The sequence below is a fragment of the Diceros bicornis genome, chromosome 28 (assembly GCF_020826845.1).
Source record: "Diceros bicornis minor isolate mBicDic1 chromosome 28, mDicBic1.mat.cur, whole genome shotgun sequence".
Lineage (NCBI taxonomy): Eukaryota > Metazoa > Chordata > Mammalia > Perissodactyla > Rhinocerotidae > Diceros > Diceros bicornis.
The window spans coordinates 8,606,187-8,633,612 of record NC_080767.1 but is presented as its reverse complement, the minus strand read 5'-3'; the positions used below and the strand labels follow the sequence as shown (position 1 = coordinate 8,633,612).

The following is a 27,426-nucleotide window of genomic DNA, read 5'->3' as shown; positions in this document are numbered from 1 at the left end:
TGCTCAAAACAACAACAGCAGCACACACTGATGGAGGTGTCAGAGGGGTACAGCAGCCAACTGAAAGAGCTCCCAATGGCCTAAGCTGGGACACTTGAGCAATAAAATAAAAGTCATATTGGATTATAGCCCAGAGTATAAAATGAATGTCCATGTCTATACTGATATGAATGATTGACTAAATAAATGGCAGAGAGTAGACAAATCTATGCTGAAGAATTCCAAATAATCTGTGTAGATATTTCACGCTCAAGGAGGTAGAACAGAACTACCCACTTGTTAAGTGACTTCCTTCCAAAGAGTGCAGTATGAAAAGGGGGAATAAAGAATAACTTTACAGCGGAAAAACCTGATAAAACACGACCTCGGCCAGGTGATCAAGGTCAACATCAACAGTGATGAGTCATGTTGATAGTATGTACATATGTTGATGTGATGTGATGAGAGGGGACTTGACTTTGTGGTCTTCCTCCCCAAAACCCATAACCCCAGTCTAACCAGGAGAAAAACATCAGGCAAATTCTAGTTGAAGGCTGTTCTACAAAATACCTGACCAATACTCCTCAAAACTGTCCAGGTCTTCAAAAATGAGGGACATCTAAGCCAAAAGGAGCCTACGGAGACACGACAACTAAATATAATGTGGTATCCTGGGTGGGATCCAGGAGTAGAAAAAGAACATTAGAGAAAAACACTAAGGAAATCTGAACAAAGTATGAGCTTTAGCTAATAATAATGAACCAATATTGATTCGTTAATCGTAACACATATACCATACAAACATAAGATGTCAATAATAGGGGAAGCTTGGTGAGGGGCATATGGGAACTCTCTACACTATCTTTGTAATTTTTCTGTAAATCTAAAACTATTCTCAAATAAGAAGTTTATTTTTAAAAAAATTGAAGACAAACTTAAGTGGCTCAAGAGAGACCTGCTAGATTGGACCGTGCAAAATTGCCAACATTCGACCATTTCAGAACTACAAAATCAACAATTTCCTAAGGAAATGTGCAGACAGTGTGTGCAGACTAGCTGACCTTTCCACGTTCTAGTGGAATTGGTAAAAGGAGAGTCGTACCCAGACACATTTTGGCAAAAGTTTTGAAATACAAACATAAAGGGGAAAACCTGCAAGTATCTAGGCCAGAAAAAAACAAATTTCCCACAAAGATGTAAAAACCAGGCCACCCGACGCCTCTGCAGCATTCGATCCCAGAGACAATGGAGCCGCTGGGAGACATGATGTACCATCCAGTGCCCTTCCTGAAGTTAATCCTTGAAGTCCTCATCAGCCGGCCGAGAGCAACGGTGAATTTCATAGCTGAGGTCATGATGGAAACGGCTGAGCAGGGACCACAGGAACCCGTGGAAAGAGAGCTCAGTCTAAATAATTGTTATAAAAGTGTATATAGATGCAAAAATTCATTTTGAAAGCAAATGTACATACACATATAATGCAAAAATAGACACTGCAATAACAATAATTAAGATATAAAAATCTAACCCTATTATCAGAGCCAAAGAAGTGAGTGAGTTAAAAAAAATGGGTGCTAACCTCCTGGTCTTAAGTAGAGGAGGAACTCAGCAGAGACCATTTTGCTCCTGAGTTTCGTAATTAGAAAAATATCAGCTAGAGAAGGCTTTGGATATCTTAGTGATAAATATACTGTAATGCAAACAGAACCTGAAGCTTCTGAAACACAGAAGATAAAAGCATAGAAAATCTAGTCCACATATCAAAAACCATAAAGTGTAAACTGTAATTGCAGACCAAATACAGTCACGCACCGCGTAATGACTTACTGGTCAAGAACGGACCGCATGTACAACAGTGGTCCCATGAGATTAGCACCATAGAGCCTAGGTGTGTAGTAGGCTGTACCATCTAGGTGTGTGTAAGTACACTCTGTGATGTTCACACAACAACAACATCACCTAACACTGCATCTCTTAGAACATATCCTGTTGTTAAGCGACATGTGACTGTATAGTCATTCTGACCATAAATTCAAATGGTCAAACTCCCTATTAAAAAGCAAAGACTTTCAGATTGTGTTTTGAAGAGCTAACTATAGCTATTTACAACAGACAACGTGACACACAAAGGTCAAAGTTCAAAGGTTGGGCAAAGGTAGACCAAGAAAACCAAACTGAAGCGAGAATCCCAGGGTTCATATTTGACCAAAGAGACTTCAAGGTACAGGCATTAAACGAGATTAGAGTCATTTTCTACAGATAAGGGTACAATTCACCATGAGAATAATACACTCATGGGCCATTGTTGCTCTAAATTACATCTCACTGAAATATATAAAGAAAACCCTGTTAAAATGCAAAGGAGAATTGACAGAAACACAACAATATTGGGAGCCATAACATCTCTCTCTCTCAGTCTTGGACAGATCACCCAGGAGAAAATAAGCAAGAACACAGAGGAACTGAATAATGAAATTTATCAGGCTGATTTAGCAGATATCTATCAAAGTTTGTCTAAAGAGAGTCAGGAAGTAAAACCATCTCTGTGTGATGAAGACCCCAGGCCTTTAAACTTGTTCTGGGCCTATTCCGAACAGGGGCCTTTAACCTTACGTGTCGCCAGGCTGCGCTGGGAGGCCACCCCACACAAGGGCCGCCCCAGATATTTCCATGGTGTCCTCACTGAAGCACTGGGCCCTTTGGGGAGAGCTCCAGGCTTCACACATCCCCTCTGTTCACTTCAGTTGCTTTATCTGCCTTCCCTGGAGCAGACCTCAACCCATCATTCAGGATTCAGATTCCATGAAAATCTCCCTATTGTATAAATCAGCTGATTAGCAACCTTAATTCCATTTGCAACCTTAATTCCCCCTTCCCATGTCACACAGCACGTTCGCAGATTCCGGGGATTAGGACATGGACATCTTCGGGGGCCATTATTCTGCCTATCACAGGAAGACCACAAAGATAGGCCTTGAGGTTGACTGTTCCCCACTTTGCTCCGTGTGAGAGTCCTAGTGGGAATTCCCTCCCCCCCTCCACAGGACAGAAGCCCAGCGGGACTGCCTGAAATTGAGGTTCATACAAACACCCTGAGGGGACACAAAGCTACAGAATAAACATGGTGCGTCTTCCCAGCAGGCCAGTTTTACTCAGAGACATAGGGAAAAAAGCCCTTTTTTTAATCTTAAGATAAACATAGATATGTTATTGGAATGCTAAATATACGTGAATTTTCAAGATAAAATAATAAACTTTAAAGAAATGTTGTGCTTTGCCAGACTATTCCTCTTCACTCTCTTCCTTAAGACTATATATCTCCTGCTCCTCTGCCTTTGGGGACATTTCTGGTGAGGAAAAAGAAAAAGTCTAAGACAGACTAATTTTGGCTAAATAGAAGAGAATGCCCATTCTGGGTGTGGAATCAGTCTGTCAGAGGCAGGAGGGACTTTGGAAAATGTCTAAGCTTAGCGCTTTCGGGCTTACCCCAGGTCTTGTAGCCAGAGAACAGGCTCAGGAGCAGGCCTGGGCCCCCGACTGCTTCCCCAGTGCCCACTGGCCCAGCTCAGGCCACCTCCCAGTCCACTGCCAGGCCAGCCTCTAATAGCTCAGTCCCCTTAGGGCCCATAGCACTCAGCCCTTTCTGCAACATCCAACACGGTTTCACTGGATTTTTCAGCAGCCAGTGGGACAGGTAGAGTGGGACTGTGGGGCTGGGCCCCTGAGAAACCAAGGAGCGATTGAATGTGGGCCAAGCCTAGTGCATGGGTGGCAGGAGATGCCAGGTAACCCAGAGGTCAGTGTCAGGGTCGGCCTTGACCTTCTGGCAGGACCCCACACTCCTGCCACAGGGAAGGCAGGATGGGGTGGCCTTCTGCTTCCCTGCTCTTCTAAATGCGCACCAGCTAACTTTAGTGCCTCAGCATTACATTTGCCGCTCATGTCCCTTCACTGCAAAGTCGACACGACCCCTCTCCGTGAGTTGCTGCAAACTGAGGGCTGAGCTCAGCAGCTCAGGCCCGTAGGGCTGGCTTTCTCAGCCTGGGAGGTAACATAGGGGGCAGCGGTGGAGCACTCGGGCTCTGGGGCAGACCCACCTGGGGTCGAGGCCAGTGCCACCACTTCCTACCTGTGTGAGCTGGTGTCTTAGGTTGAACTCCCTAGAGGCAGAGCTTGACATTCTCGTGAAAGTGATTTATTGAGAGTGCAGTCGGGAGGAGGGGAGAGAAGCAGGATAGGGCAAGAGGGCAGCTAGGCCAGAATGCCATCTGGGCTGGAGACGGGTTTAGCCTGGGCCCACGGGGTCTCTGGAGCACAGTCTGCACCTCAGAGCTGGTCTTGCCTTCCAGCAAAGGGGGCTGGAGTTTCCTATGCGTGAGAGTCAGTCACTGCTGCTGCGGGGTGCGGGGCACGGCATGGCCTCTGAGGGCCAGGAAGCCCCTGTCAGTTCTCCAGAGAAGGGGGTGAGCTGTCAGCACCCCACCTACTGCACTGGGATGGGTGTGCCAGCCCCGAGAATGGGGTCCAGTAGGACCAGCGGCATCTGCCGCACCTGGGAAAGTCTCTTAATTCTTCAGGCCTCAGTTTGCTTATTAAACTTTCCAGAGTGGGCACAATAATAGCACCCACCTCCCAGGATGGGGCTGATTACCGCTTAGCACAACAGCTGGCAAGAGCTCAGGAATTGTCATTTATTTTGACTTTGCTACGATCCCCTGCAAACTGGAGGTTATACACCAGTTCTCTGAACTGGGTCATCCTTTGTAAGTGTCACTTTGTGTGTGTGTGTGTGATTTCAGCTCCTTTAAAGGAGACACCTGGGCTCTAGGCACCAGATGAGAGGGCTCAGGAAGGAGGAAGGAAACCCACCTGGTTCGGGCACCCCTGGGCCCCTCCCCAGAGACCGCAGTGGATCCCCCGCCTCACGTGTCCTGCTTCTGTTGTGTGGGGTCTGGCTTTGGGCTAACCGCCCAGTCTCCCGGCTCCCACTCCATGGCTGTTTCCTTCCATTTGTGCCCCTCCCTGTGGGCGTGGCCTCTTGAGTGTGAACAGAGGTCTCCGCTAGCGACCCAGCCAACCCAGCCGTCTGGGAAGCTGTCATTTGTCCTGCCTCAGCTCACCTACTTTCACTCGGGGCGGCCCCTGCAGACCGAGTCATGGAAGGGCATGGGATTTCTAAGACCCGCCCTCTGCCACGTTCCAGGATCTCTGTCACATCGCAGCCCCATTCTGTCACTGTCATCCTCAGGGACGTTCATGTTCCCCCCACCACTCCTTAAACTGCCCCCAGGCCCTTTCAGCCGCAGAGGAGACCGTGCTTATGCCCCTGGTGGGGGGTGAGGGGCTTGGTCACAGAACATTCGGGGGCCACTGTCAACACAAAATTTCTCTGTCCACTCTCTGGACTTTCAGGAAAAGATACAAGTTATACAGCACTGAAAAGCGTGATTCTGGAACTTTTGTGAGAGCATGCCTGTGCTAAAAACTCTTAGGATTCCCCAAATCCAAAACCATTCCTCCACCCCTGGATCTTCCAATAACTGCTGCTCCAGAGGGAAGAGGCAGGTGCACCCATGCTTCTCCCACTCTCGGGACAGCTCCGCAGGCCCCGGGTCGCACAGACCCCACTTTGAGACGCACCTCACACCCTTTATACTGCTCTCAAGGCCTCGCTAAGGAGAGTCCAGTCGCATCGCCTTTGTCCTCTCCCCCACCGTGGACTCCAGGCCCCAGCTGCGCTGGGTGGGGCTCGTCCTCTTCCCTCCCAGACTTCGCAGCATCCTGCCCCCTCTTACTCACCGTCTATAGTCAGCGGGGCTGTGAACAGCTCCCTGCATCGGGCACAGCCCAGCTCTGGATAGGATCTTTCTCCGTGGCCCTCTGATGGTCGGGGGGCACTAAGGGGAGAGCGCTGGTTCTGGGTGCTGTGCAGTCTTGGGGAAAGCCTTTTCCTTCTCTGGGAAGGGGTTAACTAGATCAGTGATCCCTTGGGCCACATCCAATCCTGACAGTCTGGGAGCACAGAACCAAGTGGTCCATGCAACTTGATCGTCAAGGCAACAGATACTAAATGGTCCACAAGAGGTAGAACTGGTTACTTGTCTGTCAGCAGGTGGTCAGGTAGTCAGCCACGAGGATGTGGGTCTCTCGGTCCATTCAAGAAATGGACCTGGTGAACCCAATCAGTGCTAGGCCCTAGGATGGCAGGATATTAGCACAATGATGAAACCAGCCACTGAATAACCAATGTGGGCCAGGCTTTGTGCTTGGCGCTTCCTACAGCATTCATTCACTTACTCATGCATTCAACACCTATTTATCAATATATGTGTCGCACTGAGCTGGGGACCAGAGATGAATCAAGTTACCCTCACTCCAGTGGAGAAGAGAGACAAGTAAGTGGACTTCTGCCGTGATAGAGGGAAGCGCAGAGTGCTCTGGGCCTACAGAGGCGCAAATGGCCACCAAGCCTGATGGGACAGAGGTGGTTTCTCAGCGTAGGGGTGCCTGAGCTGAGGCATGAAGGGGGAGTAGCAGAGCGAGTCGGGTAGGAGGGAAGGGCATTCTGGATGGATGAGCTTGCAGGAAGAAAGAGGGGCTAGAGTGAAAAAATGAATGAATGAATGGCAGACCTGTTGTAAAGAGCTGCAGGTAGTTCATTCTCGCTGCCATGGAGGAGGAGTGAGAAATGTGATTAGAGAAGTGGGCAGGAGTCAGTAGGTAAAGAATCTGGAATGCTCTAAGGAGCTCAGAGCTTGATCTCTAAAACTCAGGGAGCCGTGGAAAAGTTTTATACAATCAGATTTGAATCTTGGAATGGTCCTTTGGTCTGCTCTCTGGAGACTGGGGTGGATGGGGCAGGAGTGAGGCAGGGATCCAGCTGGGAGGCTGTTGCGCGCTGAGTAGGGAATGACGGTGGCCGAACCTGGTGCAGAGGGGCTGGAGAGGTGGGGCTGATTCGGGAGCTAGTGAGCAGACAGAGCTGGCAGGTCCTGGTTGTGGCTGGGAGGAAGGAGAGGAGTGAACCTTAAGATGACTCCCAAGCTTCCCACCTGGGTGAGTGGGAGGTTGGCGACACCATTCTAGAGATGACAATATAGCAGGACAAGGGACTTGTTGGCAAAGATGATGAATTCAGCTTGGGACATGTTGAGCTGGAGGGCCTGGGAGAATCCAGGTGGAGGTGCCTAGTAGGCAGCGGGAGAAAAGTCTGGGCTGGGGAGAGAGATGTGCGAGTCCACAGCACACAGAGGGAGTTGTGGCTGGTGTGTGAATGAGGTTACCCAGGGAGAGTGATGAGGGCACAGAGCTAAGGGTAGAACTGTGTGGAACAACAGCATTCAGTGATGGACAGAAAGATGAGGAGCCGATTTGGAGTCTGAGCAGCAGTGAGCAGGAGGTAGGAAGGATCCAGGGGAGAGTGACACCGAAGCCAATGGGTCAGTTTCGTTATCATGAATCCTGCAACCACCCAGCGAGGTAGGTAGGATTATCCCAATTACAGAGATGAGGAAATTGAAGCTCCAGAAGATTAAGACCCAGGGTCACGCTGGGATTTCAAGGTCTCTCTGACTGCAAAATCCAATAAGCTGTTTCTACTGTACCAACTTTAGTAACATAGGACTTGGCACAAAGTAGATACTCAATAAATGTTTGCTGGCTGGCTGGCTGGCTGGCTGGATGGATATGGATAGATAAATACTATTAGCAGCAAGAAATGCTAAAAGATTTCAACAAACAAGCAGAAAGACCTGGAGGGTGCCTGGGAGCGTGTCCACAGAACGGAAGCAGCCTGGAATTTTTATAGCATCGCAGACATGGTGATGACAAAGGCTTGCCTTCCTTCAACTGCTCTGTTAATGATCTCTTAAAGTCCTTTCAGAGCAAGTTGTTTTTTTTTCTTCTTTCCATTCTTGCTTGCAAACGAAGGATGATTTTAGAATCCAAGCCTTTTTTATTTTGCTAAAATACATGATGAGGAAAATGGCCTCCCAGTCAGCACTTTCCAATTTTGAAAGATGCTAAAAACTGATCCTTAAAGACACGTTTCTCTTCTTTATGCATCAAAAGGCTCTGAGCTTGTTGGGAGGGCGGTGTGACCAGCAGGAAGGTGGCACCACCTGCAAGGCTGAGCCTCACTGCAGACGGCGGGAAGTGACTGGGGCGGGGGACAGGCCTGCAGGCCAGGGCCCGGCTGGCCTCCTGGTGGCTGCCCAGCACTCCTTCCTTCAGCCTGTCCTCTGTGGGGTAGGGTCCAGCCTGGATCCCCATCCGTAGAAAGCCACCAAGGGCCCCTTACCATGACCCAGGAGGGAACCTCAGGCAGACGCTCAGTAAATGTTTGTTGAATGAATAAATGAATCACAGGAGCTGTTGTACAATATACACCTATTAACCACATTGAGATAATAAGATAATAAAGCACCTATAGAGCTTTTGAATATAGATTTTCCCTTGAAATAAAAATGGGCAGGAGAATGTTATAAAATACGAATACTCACTAACACTTACTGGGCATTTACTATGTGCCAGGAGCTGAGTTAGGCACTTTGTGAGGATTGTCTCATTTAGTCCTCCCAGCAACGCTGTAAGGTAGCTACTACCATTATCCCCATTTTGCAGATGAGGAAGTTGAGGCTAAATGGGAAAAGGAGCCACCTGAGGCCACCAGAGCTTGTTGGTGGAACTGAGATTTGAACAAAGCTCAAAACTCAAAGAGACTCTGAAACTTCTTAATTGGGAAGTTTTGTGGGCTTCTGGAAGGTAGAAAAGTCTAGAATACGGGGAAGGGGGGGTTGTTGGCTGAGGTCTCCTTTCTGATGACAGCTCCTCTGGGGACCTTGGAAGCTCCCGTCTCTCCTCTGGCCTCAGTTTCCCTGCGTGTAAGGTGAGGAGGAAGATTGGACACTGTCTCAGCGCCCTATTGGAGGGGAGCGGGGAGACGCCGAGGCCCCTTGGAGCTGTCCACTGTAGCCTCAGCCTGTGCACCCTTGTCCCAAGGCTTGCCCACGAGGCAGGGGGTGCCGACAGCGGGAGCTGAGGGAGAGCTGGCCCAGACGGGGCCGCAGAATCCAGGTGGCCCCCCGGTGGGTGGGGTTCCACCCTGCCTGCCCTGCTCAGACGGAGGTCTTGTCTGGGGAGCCCGGGGGCGCTGGAATGTTCTCCGCCCGCGGCCCCGAGCCCTCTGGGGTGTGCTGATCATCCACTCACCTTCACATCCGTGTCCTTCCGTCCACAGGGCAATGACGTGAGGATCATCCTCGGCCAGTTTGACCAGAATATGGCCGCGAAAGTGTTCTGTTGTGTAAGTAAAACTTCGGTCGTGTCGCTGGTGTCTTCGGGAAGGTTCACGGAGTCTTTCTCGGCCTCGTCCTCACTGCCTGCTCTGTGATGGGGTCGGAGGACTGGAGTCGGGTTGTTGGAGCAGGAGTGTTGTCCTCACTGCCCTTTCCTCGTCTGAGGGAGAAAACCCCAGGCTCAGAGCAGTGCAGACTCTGGAGGATCCGGGACCTCGGTTTACCAAACCCACCATCCAACCCGCAGTCTGAGCCCTGTCGGCTAATTCTAAGTCCCCTCGGCTCAGCCATGCTTAATGGGGGCCTGCTGTGTGAGCTGTGCAGAGGGAGACAGCAGGTACCGGGCGAGACCGGGTGCTCGGACCCCCGCTGCCTGTAAGCAGGCCTCAGTTTTAGGTGTGGAACAAGCTCTCAACTGTTCGATATCTACCCTGCATCCTTAAATTGTCTGCTGTGTGATAGGTGACAGAGTCCCTGTCTATACCTTGTCTCATTTAATCTTTTCCATAACCATATGAAGCAATGATCATTATCCCATTTTATAGATGAGGAAATAGAGGCCCAGAGGGGAAGGGGCTTTCCAAGGGCCCTCAGCCAGTTTGTGGCAGAGCCGAGGTTCTATTCCTGTTCACCTGATTCCCAATCTCAGCCTCTTCTCTCCACAGGATGTTCTAACCTGAGTGTATGTGAGAGTTCTACCACAGGCTCTCAGTCTTTCCATTCTGGTGCCCCGGCTCCCCCTCCTGTGCCCCAGGTCAGGAGAAAAGTCAACAGAATGAGAGCCCAGTTACGTGAGTCGTTGCCTGCCCAAAAGCTCTTCCTCTTAGACTGAGCATATTCTAGGTGGAGTCTTTAGTGATGGGCCACGGGCCTCTGTTCTCTTGACCTTTCGTCAGTAACTTGAAGGACGAGGTTATAAAAAGCAGGCTTGTAGGAGTGTGGGAAGTTGTGAACTATGTTGGATGACAGAGCCAGGGTGCAAAGAACCTTAACAGCTGGAATGTCTGATTAAGTCCAAGAAGATTGAATGTAACGGTCCTGATATGAGGGTACATTAGAACAAATCGAGCTGCCTGTGTCCAGGGTGGCGGAGGCACAGCTGAGGAGTGCTGTGTGTTTAGAACAAAGCGACTCTGGGGCCTGGGTCGGCCTCAAGGTCACTAGGGGTCCCCAGTGTGAACACAGCCTCCAGGGAGCCGAGGTGACCTCAGGCTGCGTGTCCACACCCGGGGGTGGTCCCTCAGCTCTCTCTGGGAGAGATGCTGCCTGGGGTGCCCTGTGGGCTCCTGGTGCCCCCTTTCAGGAGGGATGCGGGAAGTGACCGGGAGAGAGGAGAGGGCAGTGGCCGAGGCCGCTGTCACACAGGGGTAGTTCATCCTGAAGGCCCAGGAGCAAAGTGCGCGCTGACCAGCTCTCCGTTTACCCGGGAGGGGGAGGAGCTACGAGGCTGCACTTCAGGAGACGGTGGGTGGAGCTCGGAGCTCAGGGGGCGGTCCGCTTGAGCTTGAACCCCCGCTCTGCTGCCTAGTAACTGAATTTGACCTTGTTGTTGGCCCTTTCTGAGCCTCAGTTTTCTCATCTGTTAGGTGGGGGTGTTAATAACACCTGACTCGTAGGATTGTGGTGGAGATTAGATGAGCAAACCGCTGCGCACAGTGCCTGATGGATAGTGGGCCTTCAGGACGTGTCGGCGTCTCTGCCTGTTTGCTGAGGTCAGGTCCCAGGTGTCTGAGGATGGGATGGACCACCGCCGGGCTGGCGAGTCCACTAACTGAGGGGCTTCACAGGATTGCATTAAGCCTTCTGTGCATCAGTTAAGGGTAACAGGGGGTCTTTTCATACGAAAATCTAAGGAAGAACACGAGAACAATTGAGAAAATGGAGAAGACTGATTTAATACATTTTACTTCAAAACTCATAAAACCTTGCACGTTACCATCTAAGGTCCAGAAATGTCCCATTTAAAAAAGGAAAATAATGCTCCAAATTGGAGCATTTTCCTTTTTTTAGGGAAGAAGCTGGGTTTCACCCCCACACATCCCCAAGGCCTTGCAGTCAGCTGGCACATGGTGGGTAATAACTCCAGGAAAAATAAATTAATTTGGCACGGGGCACAGGCCATCTCCCACTTGCAGACAGACCTTGTGTTCTGATTGGAGCCAGACCGAGCCGAGGCGTGGCTGTGATGTCACTCTGTGCTGTGCGCTGTGGCTTTTCCACCCATAGTTTTTGCTCCAGAGCAGAAGGCATGGCTGTCTTCTTCTTGACCCGGAGCCCCGGGCTGCCTGCCTTCCACACGGCACGGAGCGCCAGCCCACCTTCCCCCACAGCTTTCCTCTTGCTAGACTTGGGTATTTCGAGATGGGTCTTCTTGTAGAGTCTTCGCTGGCTGCGTTGCTCGCTGAGGAGTGTGGGCAAGGAAGGAGTTCCGTTCTTCGGGCGGGCCTGGAAGGCCCTGAGGAGAGTCTGCTCAGTGTCAGCGTGGTGTCAAGGCTCGGGCGAGCGCCGGAGGGAGGGCCGCTCAGAGCAGAGAGCCGCAGAGAGCCTTCCTGCCCCGGGCGGGGCGGGTGTCCGAGCGCAGACGGGTGGACACGGCCGCGCCTCTGCCGTCCGAGTGCTGCGGCGCCAACTTTGCAGCCTGTCGCTGTGTTCTTGGGATTGGAACTGCCACCCAGCGGGAGAGCAGACCCCAGCAAATGCAGGGCCTGTTTATAGCCCTGTGGCAAAATGCTCCTCTTGACTGGAGCACAGTCTGAGCGTGGCTGGTTGCCTTTGTCTTCTCCTCCCTCCCCGGTGGTCTGTTCTAAATTCTCAAGCACTCTGGCTTGGGTTCTGGTTTTAGCTCTGCCAGCTGTGTGACCCCAGGCAGGTCACTTGACGTCTCTGGTCCCCAGCTGCCTCCCCTCTAAACTGGAAGCGATGATTCCTGCCCCATTTGCCTCATAGAGTTGTCGAGAGGCTTGAATGAGGCCACTGAAGGGAGACCATCATGCCAACTGTTAACTGCTTTACTGATTGGAGGGTTTATTGCTATTATTGTTGTGTAATACAAAAGGGAAGTGTCCTTCTTACATGGGGAAAGCAGAGGCAAAAGGAAACAATAAATAGAGGAAATAAGATTTTTTTTAAATGCGCAGCATGCTTACCTGTGTGCAGCCGTACGAACCAGAGCTGTTCATGGGACTGAAGAAGAGGAGCCCAGGACGGCTGGCTGCCACATGGCGGGGCCCAGCAGTGGCAGGTCTGAGGCCACATCCCCACTGGAGGCAGAGAAAATGAACGCCAAGGGACCAAGTCAACGGGAAATGCGTTCATTCAGTCACTCCACAAGCATTTGTTGGGCGCCCTCTGTACATCAGGCCCTGGGCTGAGCACTGGGGACCCTGGGAGGAGCAGACGTGGTCCCCCACCTGCCAGGAACTCCCCATCTGGCAGAGGAGACAGGGAAGCCACCAGTGGCTACCTAGAGCTCACGTCCCGCCGTCTCAGTCCCCTGACCGTGGGATGCTGGGTGGAGGCCGGGGCTTCTCCGCTGTTGCTTTTGACGGTGGATGACGTGGGTCGACTTCCCACGCAGGAGAGCCTTTCAGACCCTCACTCAGAGCCTGTTTCCTTTCGCTCCACACATGTTTAGCAGTCCAGGCGCCCTGCTTTCCAAGCCCGTAGCGGTTTAAAAGCAGCGAGTTCGGAGTGAGGAGAGAGACTCGGTGGCGGTGAAAAGGGACAGGCTGGGCCTGACAGCTAGAAAGGAGACAAGCCGTAGGCGTGGAGTGGTAGCAGAGCCGCCTCCCCGGACGCAGGAACGAGGGGTCGCTCCTCCAACCCTCAGACTCGACAGCGACGTTTCTCTAACGCACAGGAGCTGCTAGGCTCTGGCCCACTCCTCCGCGGGCCGACCCCGGCTCAGCAGCCCAAGTGGAGGCAGCCAGAGCCTTCCTGGAGCCCAGAGCCGTCCAGCGGGCTCCTCCCTCCACATCCTCCTGCCTCTGGCTGTCTCTGTTCTGGGCCGAGGAGCACAAAGGGGGTGCCGTGAATTGTTTCCCGGTGTGTCCTAACACGGGTGGCTCCCTGGAGTGACTCACAGGATTGTCTAAGGTTCACGTTTTGAAATGTGTGCAGTTCATCACAGCGCACAGAGAGCATTTGCCCCCACCCCTGCTCTCTGGAACATGACATTCCTACAATTCTGACGGAACATGACATTCCTGCAAAGTGGGATTTTCTGGGTGCATCCAAGCTAGCAAAAAGCATGCTTTTCCTGATATAAAATCAGAACAAGAAGAATTAAAGCCAAAGAGAGGGGCGTTAGAACAGTCTGGTGACCTTGTTTAAATGTGAAGCAGGCGGTGTGGCTTTGCATAGGAGTTGGCAGACCTAGGTTTCAGGCTGACTTCTCCCTGGCTGTGTGACCTTGGAAAAGTGACTTTCCCTCTCTGATTTTCGTTTTCCTCATCTCTAAAATGAGAGTAATAAGCTCTGCCCTGACGACCTCAAAGGGTGAACATGAATGACAATCAAATAAGATGCATGTAAAGCATATAAATATAAGGGACTTTTCTTTAGGTTCTGGGTTTATGTGCACTGTGCTTTGGGTAAAGATTCAGAGAGACTGCTCAGTTCGCCAAGTGGCATCTTATATAAATTGCATACTTACATTAAATTTTTTTGGCCCCTTTCAAAATTACTCCCCCTGGGTTGTGTTTTAAGATTATGATCTCAGCTTTTAGTAAAAATCCATACAAAAATAGCCTATGAAATCTGTTTGTTGTAGGGATGCTGTTAATACCATACTGGCTAATTTGACAGTGTCCTCCATATGAGGCATTTTTTAAAGGATTAAAGCCTAAAAAACATTTTGTTTCCCTGAAGAACTGGTATGTTTTCTCCTTACTGAAAATGAGAGCTAGGCAAATAATCTTGTTGCCCTTTTCTCTTGGGCTGCTGGGAAGTTCATGGTGAAATATACAGCTTATTATGTATAGTGTTGAGACCTGTGGTTGACTTGTCTATGTTCTGGTCTCTTTACCTCTGATAAACGTATAATTTACATTTTCCCAGACCCTTATGTTTTAATTTTTATTCAGTGTTTATTTTATTGTGCATTTCCCATAAACTTCCTTAGATCCCTTGAGAGATAATGAGGAGACCAACCAAGCAAGTGAGAGAAAAATTAATAAATCCTGTGGTAAGAGGGAGTCTGAGTCCCCTCCACATCTCTCACAGGGCACAAAGCTTTGAACAAATGTTTGTCTCTTGGTGCCTTCACAATCAACCTGTCTGTTGCAGGCATACGAGGAGAACATGTATGGAAGCAAATATCAGTGGATCATCCCAGGCTGGTATGAGCCTTCCTGGTGGGAGCAGGTGCACACAGAAGCCAACTCATCCCGTTGTTTCCGGAAGAATCTGCTTGCTGCCATGGAGGGCTACATTGGCGTGGACTTTGAGCCCCTGAGCTCCAAGCAGATTAAGACCATCTCGGGAAAGGTCAGTGCCTGGGTCTGCCCATTTCAGCCCCCTGGCCCATCTCCTTGGATCATCTCGTCTGATGATGTGGGCAAAAACAGTTCGGGTCTTGTTCTGGCCTTTGCTGTGTGACTTTGAGCAAATCACTTGACTTCTCTGAGCCTCATTTATCTGTTAAATGGGGACAGCCAGCCCTCCACTGCATGCCCCTCTAGGGAACTGTGGGACTCAGATGAGGTAAGCTTCCTTGTAAGCACGTAACACAGTGTACACATAAGGGACAGAGTCGTGACTATTGTAGCACCAACTACAGGCGCTGCCTTCAGGCTCGGCCAGGGTTCGCCCCATGCCCCTCTGACCTGCAATGTCCTTTCTCAGTCTCGCTGATTCTCCTGTCAGCCTGAAGGAGAGGAAAGATGCCTCAAGTAGACTTGGAAACATGTGCTGTAGACCAGCCAGACTGGCTCAAACCCCGTTTAACCACTTACCAGTTGTGTGACCTTGAGCTCGGGGTCTCCTAGCTGCTGGTTTCTCGTCTGTAGAGTGGTGGTAAAAATATCCTCCTCTGGGGTTAGAAGGAGGACTGATGGCCGTGCCGTGTGGCTAGCATGGCGCCTGGCACCACAGTGCTGTCATAGCCAGGGGCAGGACCTTGGCAGCGGGCTTAAGTCCTCAGGCCTCCGCGTGTCCCCACTAGGGGTGACTAGCCCTGCCCTGCTATCTCATAGGGCTGTGAGAGAACCAGCTAATAGGGCACACGTAAAAGTATTTCAAAGGCACCCCATTCTCTGTCAGTGTCAGCATCACCAAGAGTCAGGGATGAGAGCCACCGGGAGATGGGAATAGCCGTCACTCAGTTCTGCCCACCAACCAGAATTTGGTACAGCAGAGCACATGATTCTTGTCTTCCCTAAGCTCACATTGTTAGTCTCCACCCAACCCCAATTTCACTTAAAGAATAAACTTCATAGCAAAATAATATATATATGTATAATTTTTATCCCTTATTTAATCTCAATCAGAGCCAACTTTACAAGAATGACTTATTGACTTGTCAAAAAAATGGCAAATCATTAGGACACTTTTTGTAAATAGCTCTGTAGATCATACTGGCACCTGAGAGATCCTGGAAAAATGCGTGAGTTAGAAACTGTTGGAAGAAATATTTTCATAGGAAAATTAATGCGTATATAAAGTTTTTTGAGATGCTGAATAATGAGCAGAAACAACTCATTTGATTTCAGTAAGTGTTATTTCTTAAAGTGTCAAAATTTGCAGTTTATTAGAAGATACTTGGTCCAGGGATAGCCTATACTGTAATCTAAATATAGTATCAAATTGGAGGAAAATGCGAAACCTGAGGAAACACAGCGTGCAAGCAGACAGCGATAATTCAACCGAGAGGCTTAAGGAGGACCAAAGGTGGAGATGCTTACACACCAGATCTGTGACGATGAATGGGGGTGACAAGAGGGCCGGGAGACGCCATGAGGAGGGCCTCGAATGTCATTCTGAGGAGCATGGATGTTCCCCAGGGAGGGCGAGCCACGCACGGACGTGAGCCGTGCCCAGGAATGCATTTTGGGACGATCATTTTTGCAGTGTTTTTTGGGAGGAAATGTTTTGACTTTATAACATCTCCCAGGTCACTGACTTTCCTTTTTAATTTTTAATTTTTTTTGTTTGGAGGCTGACTTCACCCCCAGATTGCTGTGCCCATGAATGGGACACCTGGCGGCTGTTTCTGGGGCTGCTCACTTCACCCCGCAGTGAGGGCGACCCTCTCCTGGGCCCCCCAGGATGGAGCAGTGCCATCGGAGCAGAGCCCGGCGCCCGGCTGGGGGCGGCTTCTGAAATTCCGGCAGACCCAGTCCCTCCCCGCAGTCTGTGAGGCAAGAGGCAGCATCTCTTACATTCTCCCCAGGTTACGAGATGATTGAAGTTACACGGGGACACCTGCAGCCTCTTTGCCTCTTGGAATCCGAGGGTCTGAGGCTTTCCTAGAGACCACCTAGACCAGCCTCCCACCAGTCTCAGATCCCTCCAGTAGCAGAGGGCTCAGTACTTCTCCCTTGGTTTCTCGCAGGGGCCTCCGGGCCCACACAGCTCCCGTGGTCAGTGACCGCATCCCCGGAGGCATCCCTTGTCCATAGGAAACAGCCCGCTCCTCCAGGTGTAACTCATGGGCCTAGGGCCAGGACTAAGGGCAAAATTTAAGGGGGTGCCAAAAACCTCAGTAATCAAGATAAAAAAAAATGTTACTGCAATATTTTTTAATTCAAAATTAATGCAAAAAAAAATCCATGATGAACAAAATATCAAAATTTTAAATAAAGAGAAAGGCTTCCTCTCCAATTTTGCCCAGAGAAGAGCACCCGGCTCACCTCCCCTTGGTCCTGGCCCCGCACAGGTTGTATTTGCCAAGCCCGTCCCGTGCCAGCCAGTCCTCCACACTCGCCCTTGTTCAATGCTCTCTCCCCAGGGCGGGGGGCCCGGAGTTGGTAAAGCGTTCCTGTTTGTGCTAGATCTGGTGCTAGTCCTGGCCTTCCCACCGATGAATCTGGACCTCGGCTGGTCACTCTCCCTCCCCGGGCCTCACTTTCCTCAGCTGAAAAGGGGACATTTGGGCCAGTAACTCCTGGGGTCCTTGCACAGCTGAGTTCTCTAACTCTGTAAACATGGCATTGCTTATTACAGCAAGCTGTGTGATGTGGTTGTAACGTTAAGGGCTGGAATCCCCAGGATAAAGGTCACTCCTAGTAGAGAAAGTCGCAGCATCGGGTGGAACGGTGGCCCCTCTTGTAATGCGTTGTCCGAGGTTCCCTCTTGCATACGCCTGTCTCCAGAGTCAAGCTGTCCCCAGCTGGCTCAGTGGCACCCAGGAGATTTTTGGCAGGAGGAATAACAAGGTCATGGTCCCCCTCCAGAGCGTGTCCATCAGCCCCTTCCCATTGGAGTTTCCAATGACGGGACGAGTGCAGGCCTTCGTGCTTCCCTGAGCGCAGTCAGAGCTCCGTCTGCCGGAACCTCCCGGGGACAGCCTCAGGGCACCTGCTCTGGCTCTAGAGTCCGGCTCTTTCTCCCCGTTGAGGTTCCTCCTCACCACTCCCCCAGAGTGCCCCTGTTGACACTGGTGATTTCCAGGGTCGGCTCTCACTTTTCAAAGTCCTGTTGGGTCTGTTTCCATTGGAGCATTCACAGTTCTGGCCAGGTGTCCCGGTGACGGCTCAGCCTCTCCTGCAAGAACATTCTTCCCCTTACGGTTCCCCCGCTGAGACACAGAGCTGGGCCACAGCACCAGATGGAGATGTTCACAGAACCCTGGAATCAGTGGGACCTCGGAGGTGGCCCCAACCCTCCATCAAAGGCACGGGCTTGTTCTTTGGAAGAGTTTTGTAATGTTCTCTGGCAAGAAGCTTCTGCGACCACCCGCGACTGTTTATTCAACACGGCAGAATTGGAGGAAACACAAATCCAGTGAGTCCTCAGCTTAGAGCCAATGGCCCATGCAAAGCTGCACCATCTCATTGTCACTGCCATGGGAGCACGTGACAAAGAATGTGAGCTTTTAGGGAAGCTCTGGGCCCTGGAGAGGAGGAAGGGAAGGCGCCGTGGAAAAGCAGGAGAGCTCCCCGGGAGCCGAGCTTCACAGCGGCGCTGCCTTGCCCCCACCCTCCCCACACAGCTCGCACTCCCTTCTGCTTCTCTAGAGGCTCACTTCCCTGGAGACAGGCAGTGTGGCAGAGGCACGTGGGCTTGGGAGGAAGGTCTGGTGGCCTCTGGAAGGTCGTAAGCAGTAAGGGCTCTGGCTAGATTTGAATCTCGGCCCCACTACTTCCCAACTGGTGACTCTGGAAGACAGTGAATTGTCTATACCAACATCCATAACCCCCCGTCCACCTCAGCAACACAACTCTAGCTTTTGACTAGGTTTGTTGCCACCCAGCTGAAAATGGACATTTCCCAGCCTCCCATGTAACTAGATATGGCCAGGATTCTAAGTCTAGCCAATGAGATATAAGTAAAAGTGTTATATGGGACTTCTGAAAGGCTCCTTTAAGAGGAGAGCTTGCCTTTCTTTTTCCTTCTCCTTTGTGTTGGCTGGAATATGGGTGGGATGGCTGGAGCCCTAACAGCCATCATGGATTAAGAGGTGACCTTGAGAAAGAAACTTTGTTCTAGGATAGTGGAGCATTAAAATAGGAGCCTGGGTCCCTAATTACACTGTGGAGCTGCCATAGCAGCCCTACACTGCCTACCCGTGGACATCTTTTGTGAAAGAAAGAAATATAAACTATCTCATTGAAGTCACTGATAATTTTTTTTTTGTTATATACAGCTGAACCTAATCAATAGTGATACAGTGACATTGGACAAGTCATTTGACCTTTCTGAAATTGTTTCTCATCTATAATACTGGGGTAACAAGAACTCTTTTACAGATTTATAAGGATTAGATGAGGTAATACAGAGGAAACTATCTTGCAGAGTGCCAAACACACAATAGTTGCTTGACAAATGGTAGTTCTCTTCCTTCCTCATCACAGCAGCCTCAGGGGCAGGAGAAGGGAGCAGTGAGTCAATTTACACACCCATACACACAAATCTGCTCTGGTTCATTATTTGGATTTTACTGAATCTGTAGATTGATTTAGGAAAAATTGATGTCTTAATAATATAGAGTCTTCCAATCCATGAATTTTGTATATCCCTGCATTTACTTAGGTCTTTTTAAATTTCTCTCAGAACATTTTGTAATTTTCTGTGTGGAATTCTTGCACATATTTCGTTTGATTTATTTCTAAGTATTTGATGTATTTTGGTGAATGTATGTGCAAATTACTATTGGGAACAGACTTAGGGGTGGAATCTCTGAGTCATAAGGTGTGCATCTGTTCAGCTTTAGTAGACACTGCCAAACAGATTTCTAAAGTGGTTGTACCAGTGTACACACCCACCAGCAGGGAGTGAGGGTTCTGATTGGTTCACATGCTCACCAACATTTGGTGTTGTCAGCTTTTTAATTTTAGCCAGTCTAGTGGGTGTGTAGTGGCATCTCATTTTAGTTTTAACCTGCATTTCCCTGATGACTAATGCACTTGGGCATCTTTTCACATCTTTATTGGCCATTTTGATAGCCTCTTTTGTAAATTGCCTAGTCGAGTCTTTTGTCCATTTTTCCACCTGGATTCTCAGCCTGTTTCTCACTGATTTGTAGAACTTCTTTTTATATTCTGGATATGAATCCTTGGACAGTCATATGTATTACTTATATCTTCTCTCATTCTGTACCTTATCTTTCACTCTCTTAATGAATGATGTATTTGATGCACAGAAATTCTGAATTTTCATGTGGTCCCATTTATCAGTCTTCTTTGTGATTAGTATACTTGTGTCCTGTTCGGGCCTCTTTGCCCACCCAAGCTCATGAAGATATTTTCCTATCTTATCTTTTAGAACTTTTATTTGAACTTTCACATGTAGATATAGAATCCACATGGAATTGATTTTATGTATGGTCTGATGTAAGATCAAGATTAATTTTTTTTCCTATGGATAACCAACTGATTCAGGACCGTTTATTGAAAAATCCATCATTCCCCCCAGCCCCCATGCCACAATGTCACCTTTGTCATAAATGACTGTATATGCAGTGGATCCGTTTCTGGACTTTCTGTTCTCTTCCATTGGTCTCTTTGCCTGTCCTTTAACTGAGAGCATACTGTCTTAAGTAACTGAAGCTTTAGGATAAGACCTGATACCAGGTAGGGTGAGCCCCTCCCCTCTGTTCTTCTTCTTTAAGATTCTCGTGGATGTTCTTGGCTTTGATGTAACTTTTCGTTTAGATCTACCTGCATATTTACGTTTTCCACTACTTTTCGTTCCTCCCTGCCTGTCTGTTCTGTTTCTGATCGTTTCTTTCTGCCTGAAGAACTCCTCTTAGCCTTTCTTTTACTGTGGGTTTGCTGGAAACAGATTCTCTCAGTTTCTGGTTGCCTGAAGTTTCCTTCCTTTCACCCTAATTTGAAGAGATGTGGTAACTTGCTGTAGAATTCTAGATGGACAGTTACTTTCTTTCGGCTCTTTAAGATGTCACTTGGGTGTCTTCTGGCTCCTCAGCTGTCAGACTTGCTGTTGCTCTTTTGAAGGTAATGCATCTTTTTTTTTTCTCTGTAGCTGCTTTTGAATTTGTCTTTGCGTTGGTCTTCAGCAGTTTTCCTATGCTGTGCTGAAGTGAGGTTTTCTTTGAGTTTATCTTGATTGAAGTTCACAGACCTTTATAGAACTTCATCAATCTGTGGAGTGTTGTGTGGGGAAATTCGAGGATAAGATCCCTTTAGATATTGCTTCTGCCTAATCTCTCTTTCCTCACATTCCAGGACACCAATTATACATATCTATACATTTTCAACATATTCCATATATCTCTTGTGTTCATTTCTTATTTACTATCCTTTTGTCCTCCCTGTGCTTCAGTCTGAATATTTACCACTAGCTTTTCTTCCAGTTCACTAACCTGCTTTGTGCTTTGTAGAATATGTTACTTGATTTATCTGTTGAATTCTTAATTTTGGTTATTCTAGTTTTGATTTTTAGAGTTTGATTTTTGATTTTTAGAATATTTTGTTCTTTTTTTCTTTCATAGCTTCCAGCTCTCTGGTGATATTCTGTATCTTTTAATCTATTTTCTTGAACATATAAACCTTGCTGTTTTAAAGCCCATGTCTAATAACTTCAAGATTTGGATCACCTGTGGGTCTGTTTCTGTGGCCTGTTTTTCCTCTTTCCTTCCTTCCTTCCTTCTTTTTATTATGTGGTTCTGTCTCCTAGTACACCTGGTAAATTGGATTAATTGACCTGGGTATGAAAAGCTGTAGAGGCTACAGATGGTGTTGTCTTTCCTCAGAGAAGACTTTCTCTTCAAGCAGGCAGCTAGACTAGAGGCAGATCACCTTAATCCAGTCAAGAACTGAGATGATTCCAGGCTTGGTTTTCATTTTTGTAAGGCCTGGTCTGTTTAGGCTTGCCTTTTTCCTGGCGTTTGTCTCTCGGGGTTCTCAGCTGACATCCGGGGTGTTGGCTGGCCCTGGATCCCGGCTTTCCTCTTCCTGGTATTGTGAGACCCCAGACGCTTCTGCTTGTGCTCTTAGCCGCCAGCCACTGCCTTCTGCTTGGCTTCTCAGCCTCTTGCTCTATGCGGCTTAGTCATCACCAAATATTTCAAGTGCAAATGCCAGTCTGGACTCTGGGCTCAATTTTCTGTGGTTCCTGTTCCTCTGAGACCTTGGCCCTGCAGGCCTCGCTGCCCTGGTAGCCTGAAATACAGCTGCTTGTCTTCCCTTCTCCCTGTGGGACTGCCGAAGACTCTGATCCAGTGCTTTCTGCTTCTGCAACCAGCCTTCCTACTGACACATCCCAGATGCCTCAGGAGAAACAGCAACGAATGCTGCACTCATCTCAACGCATTTCTCTTCTCTCCAAAATCCTGGCTCCTCAAGTCCTAGATGTCCTGGTTGCTTTCTGATGCCTTTGAATAACTATTTTTGTATTTTATTCTGCTTTTCTGAATGTTCTTCAGGGGAGCTCTGGTGTGATATAAGCCATTTCATCATAGTCAGAGTAAAAGTCTGAACTGAAACTGTTTTGCTGAAAAGGTGGAGAACAGCACATGGGGACACAGTAAGCACGGCACTTCTTCAGCTCTTCGAGGGGCTGTTGTGCACAAGAGGGAGCAGACACGTTGCTTGCGACCCCACAGGAAGATGTAACACGCTGAATACAAGTTACAGGGAGATGGATGTAAAGTCTGCACCTGGAAGACTAGAGTCCTAGACATCAGGCGTCCCATAAGCGGAAGGTGCTGCCTGAAGAGAGAATGAGCTTCCCAACACTGGAGGAGGCTCAGAAGGGCCCAACAGACATCTGGAAGTTGCTATTGAGAAGATCCAATAATCAGACTCTAGGAGAGACTTAATCAGTGGTAACCAATTCGTGTATTCTTGAAATCTTAGAAGATTTTAAACATACAGATGCCTAAATTATCTCACAGATGCACTGAGTCAACATGTAGGGCCCTGGCATCTGTATTTGTGTGTGTGTGGCAGGGGGGTGAGGAAAATGGTCCCTGAGCTAACATCTGTGCCAATCTTCCTCTATTTTGTATGTGGGATGCCGCCACAGCACGGCTTGATGAGTGGTGTGTAGGTCCACGCCCGGGATCTGAACCTGCGAACCCCAGGCTGCTGAAGCAGGGCACATGAACTTAACCACTACGCCCCAGGCCAGCCCTCTTGGCATCTGCATTTTTAACAAGCTCCCCAGATGATGTACAAACTCGAGTGTCGGAACCAATAGACTAAATATCCCCTATTGTACCATCCAAATTAGACTCTGTGATTCCAGCATCCTGCAAGGATGCTAGAGAGAAACTCTGCCAGTTTTGCCACTCTGGGGTGGCCGTTGGAGATGTGGAAGAGGACTTGTCCTTCTCTTTCTCTTCTCTTCTGTCCATGATGCTCCCCTCTCCCAGAAAGCAGGACTCCGCTTGGTTCTGTTGGAAAGACAGACCCATGAGGTTTAGTCACTTTGTGGGTTAGCAAGCTTGTGTGGGCTAGCCTGGAAACCTAACCACTATTTATAACATGGTTTCTGTGGGAAAATATGTTCCAAGTTCCAACAACTGCCTTTCGAAAATAGGCTGGAGCACAACCTGTCGGTAATTGGGACTATCTGTATAAAGTTATCTTCTCAGAAACTTGAGCATCTCATGATAAACTTGACCTCAGAGAATGAGTAATTAATCAGCTTTTGGTGTCAGCTTTACAATAGGAGAAATTCTTCTGCCCTGAATAATTGGAGGCCTGCTTTAAGAACGACTATCACTTTTTCTCAGACAATTGGGAGACTGTTTCTTCCTGCTGTCATTGTTTTGCCCAAGGGAGATTGGTGCTGGCTTCACCTGGGAAGTGATGAATGGCCTGGGATGTAATGTGGTAGCAATGACTTCAACGCAGTGTTTGCAAAGACAGTGAGAATGAGGTCACCTTTCAGGGCTTAGCTACACCTGTGTCCTGTTCCAAGGACTCTGCCCACAGAAATGAGGTAAACGACCATATTTGCAGTGTTCTCCCCTCATCTCCTGCCCCTTGTCCCCTGGATGAAGAACAGTTTTTAGATAGGAAAGATACAAGTACATGTATGAAAAGTATATACAGAGGCTACGTTGGCCCCAAGGTCGAATTGAAGAAACAATGATCTTGGTCCCCCTATTGTCCACACAAAAAAATAACCCCAATAAACTATATCAAGGAAATTTAAAAATCTCACTCATTTACTTTGTGGTGAGACCACATTGGGAATGTCCGTCTCAGGGCTGGACCCCAACTTTAGGAGGGTGGCAGAAACCTTGAAGGATGCCCCAGTGGCATGTTCTGGATGGGGAAGAGGTCTAGAAATGTCCTCTGAATGTGATCATTAGGTTGAACAAATAGTACTCAAAGACAGACACCACAAGCTCTCAGGTGCTTTGCGTGGGTCAGAGAAAGCTCTAGAAGCAAAATGTAAGGTGGGGGAGGGGGCAGTCCAAAGGGGCCTCATTCCTTTTATGCCTAAAGCAATTAATTAGAGAAATACACATTCAAGTAATTTTTAATACTTTTAAAATAGCCATTAGCTGAATTTACCCATAGACTGAAATTGTAGTTAAAAATCAAAGAAAATAGATCCAAAGAGTAAAAGATGGAAAAATAGCAAGGATGCATTAAAACAAAACATTAAAAGGTGTAACTATCACCATAGCAATATGGTATAAGGAGGAAATGCACCAAAGAAATAAAAATTGCCCATCACTATTTGAAAGGAGCTCATTCTAATCATTAATCAGAGAAATGCAAATTAAAATTAAAAGGAGATATACTTATTTTCTTAACCTAACAAACTGATAGTGATTTTTAAAATTAAAATACCTATTGTTGTCACAGATGCTGGGAAATGGATACATTCATACACAGTGGGATTTTAACTTTTCATATTTGGGGAGAAAAATTTGATCCTATATATATGTGAATAGTGTTTAAGTTTTTTATACCCTTTGCCTCAGCAGTTATACTTCTGGGAATTTATTCTGAAAAAATAATTAGCAGTGTATGTTCAGAAAATTTAGATACAAGGATGCTTTTTGCAGTTCTGTAATTGGGAAAAATTAGAAACAAACTAAGTGTACCATAATTGGAAATTAGTTAAGGAAGTAAAAGTAGGATGTTCACGCGTGGGAGGACGTTGACCTGTGTCAGCAGGTCTCAGCCCAGTCTCGGGGTCTTCAGGGCCTCCTAGGCTGGCAGCTGTGCTGGGTGGCCAGGTTGAAGAACCCACCTTTCCTGTTAATAGCAGTGGCTGGCATTCGTGAGGCATCCACCACGTCCTGGCCACCGGGCTGGGCGTTTTGCACACTTCATCTCATTGCCCCCTCACAGCCCCCCGCAAGGGAGGCTGAGGAGACCTGGAGCAGACAGGACCCCGCCCCAGGTCACAGTCAGCAAACCACAGAGCTGGGGCTGGAGGGCAGGTCTGCCGGCTTCCAAATCCCGTGTCCTCACCACCACGCCAGGCTCCTGCCTCTGTCCCCAGGAGGAAACATCTAGATCAGCTTGTTCAACCTCCTCGTTTTTCAGATGGGGGTGATGGGACACAACAGACAACAAACAAGTAAACACATAGGTAGGCAAACTGCAGGACATGGAAAGTGCAATAAAGAAGATAAAACTGGTGGATAGAGAATGGCTGAGAGAGGGGGTTTAGAAAGGGTGGGTCAGAGAAGCCGTCCCTGAGAAGTGACAAGTGTTGACATTTGAGTGCTGAGAATAGCACGCAAAGAGCTGGGAGGAAGCTTTCCGGCAGAGGAAACAGCTAGTGCAAAAGCCCAGGGGTGCGAACAAACGATGTGATTGAAGGACCAAGGAAGAGAGAGCCTCGTAATGGAGCGTTTCCTGCGCCCCCAGGAGGAGTGGAATGGAGAAGGATGAGCCCAGAGGGTGGAGGGTGTGATGAATGGTGAAGAGGGGCTCGGGGGCTGAGCCGGGCTGGAGACGGTGCCGTCTCCTTGAAGAACCCTTGGTCTGCTGTATATTTCAAGTGATGAACAGAATGTGATGGCTGGTCATGATGCATTTCTGAGGATACACAGGGATAAACCCTGAGTCATCCAATAGGAGCAGAAACAACGAAGAAGGAGGTGGATTTGTTGTTGGGACACCGGCATTCACATTTGGTCAGGTGGCGTTCCTCGCCTGCAGGGCCCACGCCTGGAGGGACTTGGGCTGTCCCCAGGCAACTGCGTGAGCGACCCTGCTCTGCTGACGCCTTGAGCCAAAGGCAAGAGTCTCATTCAGGCTCCAGCCAGGGACCACCCAGCTGGCTCAGCTCCACCACGTTTCTTGGGCGCTAGACCTGGCCCAAACAACTTGGGGTGGGTTTTTTGGGTTTTTATTTCTTAAATCTGTGTACTTCTCCTATAATGGACAACACAACTGAAGTATTCTTTCTTTCTTTCTTTCTTTCTTTTTTGAGGAAGATTGGCCCTGCACTAACATCTGTTGCCAATCTTCCTCTTTTTCTTTTTTCTCTCCAAAGCCCCAGTACATAGTTGTGTATCACAGTTGTAGAGTTGTAGCTCTTCTAAGTGGGAGGGCGCCTCAGCGTGGCTTGGTGAGCGGTGAGTAGGTCTGCGCCCAGGATCCGAACAGGCCAACCCCAGGCTGCCAAAGCAGAGCGCACAAAATTAACCGCTGTGCCACAGGGCCGGCCCCTTGGGGTGGTTTTTCCAAAAGCAATTATGCCCTCAAAAGTCAAAAATGAGGGAAGTAGCAGAGATGGAAGGGGACCACTCTAGCTACACACATGCATGTGCACACACACACACCTGCACACACATGCAAGCTGTGTGACCTTGGGCAAGTCTCTGGACCTCTCTGTGCCTCAGGCTGCAGGTGGAGGGAACATGTGTGACCGTCTCTAAAGGCCTTTCCCAATATAAACTGACAAGGAGTCAGTGTGTGATTGTCCCCAGGGAGGGTTTTTCCAAAGACTAAGCCGTGCGCTCTGATGACGTTTCTGGCAGAGGAGTTCAGAAGGGATTTGAGAGAAGGCCTGTGGAGGGGCTGAGGATGATGGGTTCCCCCGGGGTGGCGTTCATTTGCATGTGTAAGCCTCAGGAACTGGAGTAAAAAGGCGGTTTCATTACTTTGTGGCCGTAATCAGAATGTTAATATCACCAATGAAATTCTTTCGTGAAATTCAGTTCAGTGGGAGAAAAAATTCTTTTTTTATGCCGAGTTATTCACAGACCTTGCTGTGTTGTGGAGGAGGAAGGAGCAGGCGGAACAGCGCAGGGTCAGAACAGCCCTGACGCCTGGGCCCCTGGACCTGCCCTGGGCCCCGTGCTCTAAGAGGGCCTCTCAGGCCCCACGGGGCTCAGAATCCACGGGACATGCCCATCCGGAGCCTTCACCCCTGCCTCCTCGCCCGGCCCTGCATCCCCTGCCCATGTGGCTGGAGCCGCCTCCAGGGCCAGGGGGCCTGTAGCCTGGGTCAGGCCTCTGGAGGGTGAACCGCACCTCTGGGGCGGTCAAGGGACTACTGATGCTGGGAGGGGGAGGAGGTGCGGACGGAGCTTGGCTGGGCCGCAGGG

General features: G+C 49.0%; 1 protein-coding gene across 1 annotated transcript in view; it reads left to right on the top strand.

Annotated features, from left to right (window-relative positions):
- The window catches only part of GABBR2 (gamma-aminobutyric acid type B receptor subunit 2), a 352,821-nt gene that overhangs the window by 181,936 nt on the left and 143,459 nt on the right, over positions 1–27,426 (top strand). Inside the window, exons 5-6 of the mRNA XM_058523624.1 lie at positions 9,218–9,283; positions 14,562–14,762. Of these exons, the coding sequence (XP_058379607.1) occupies positions 9,218–9,283; positions 14,562–14,762 (267 nt within the window). The remainder of the gene's footprint in view (positions 1–9,217; positions 9,284–14,561; positions 14,763–27,426) is intronic.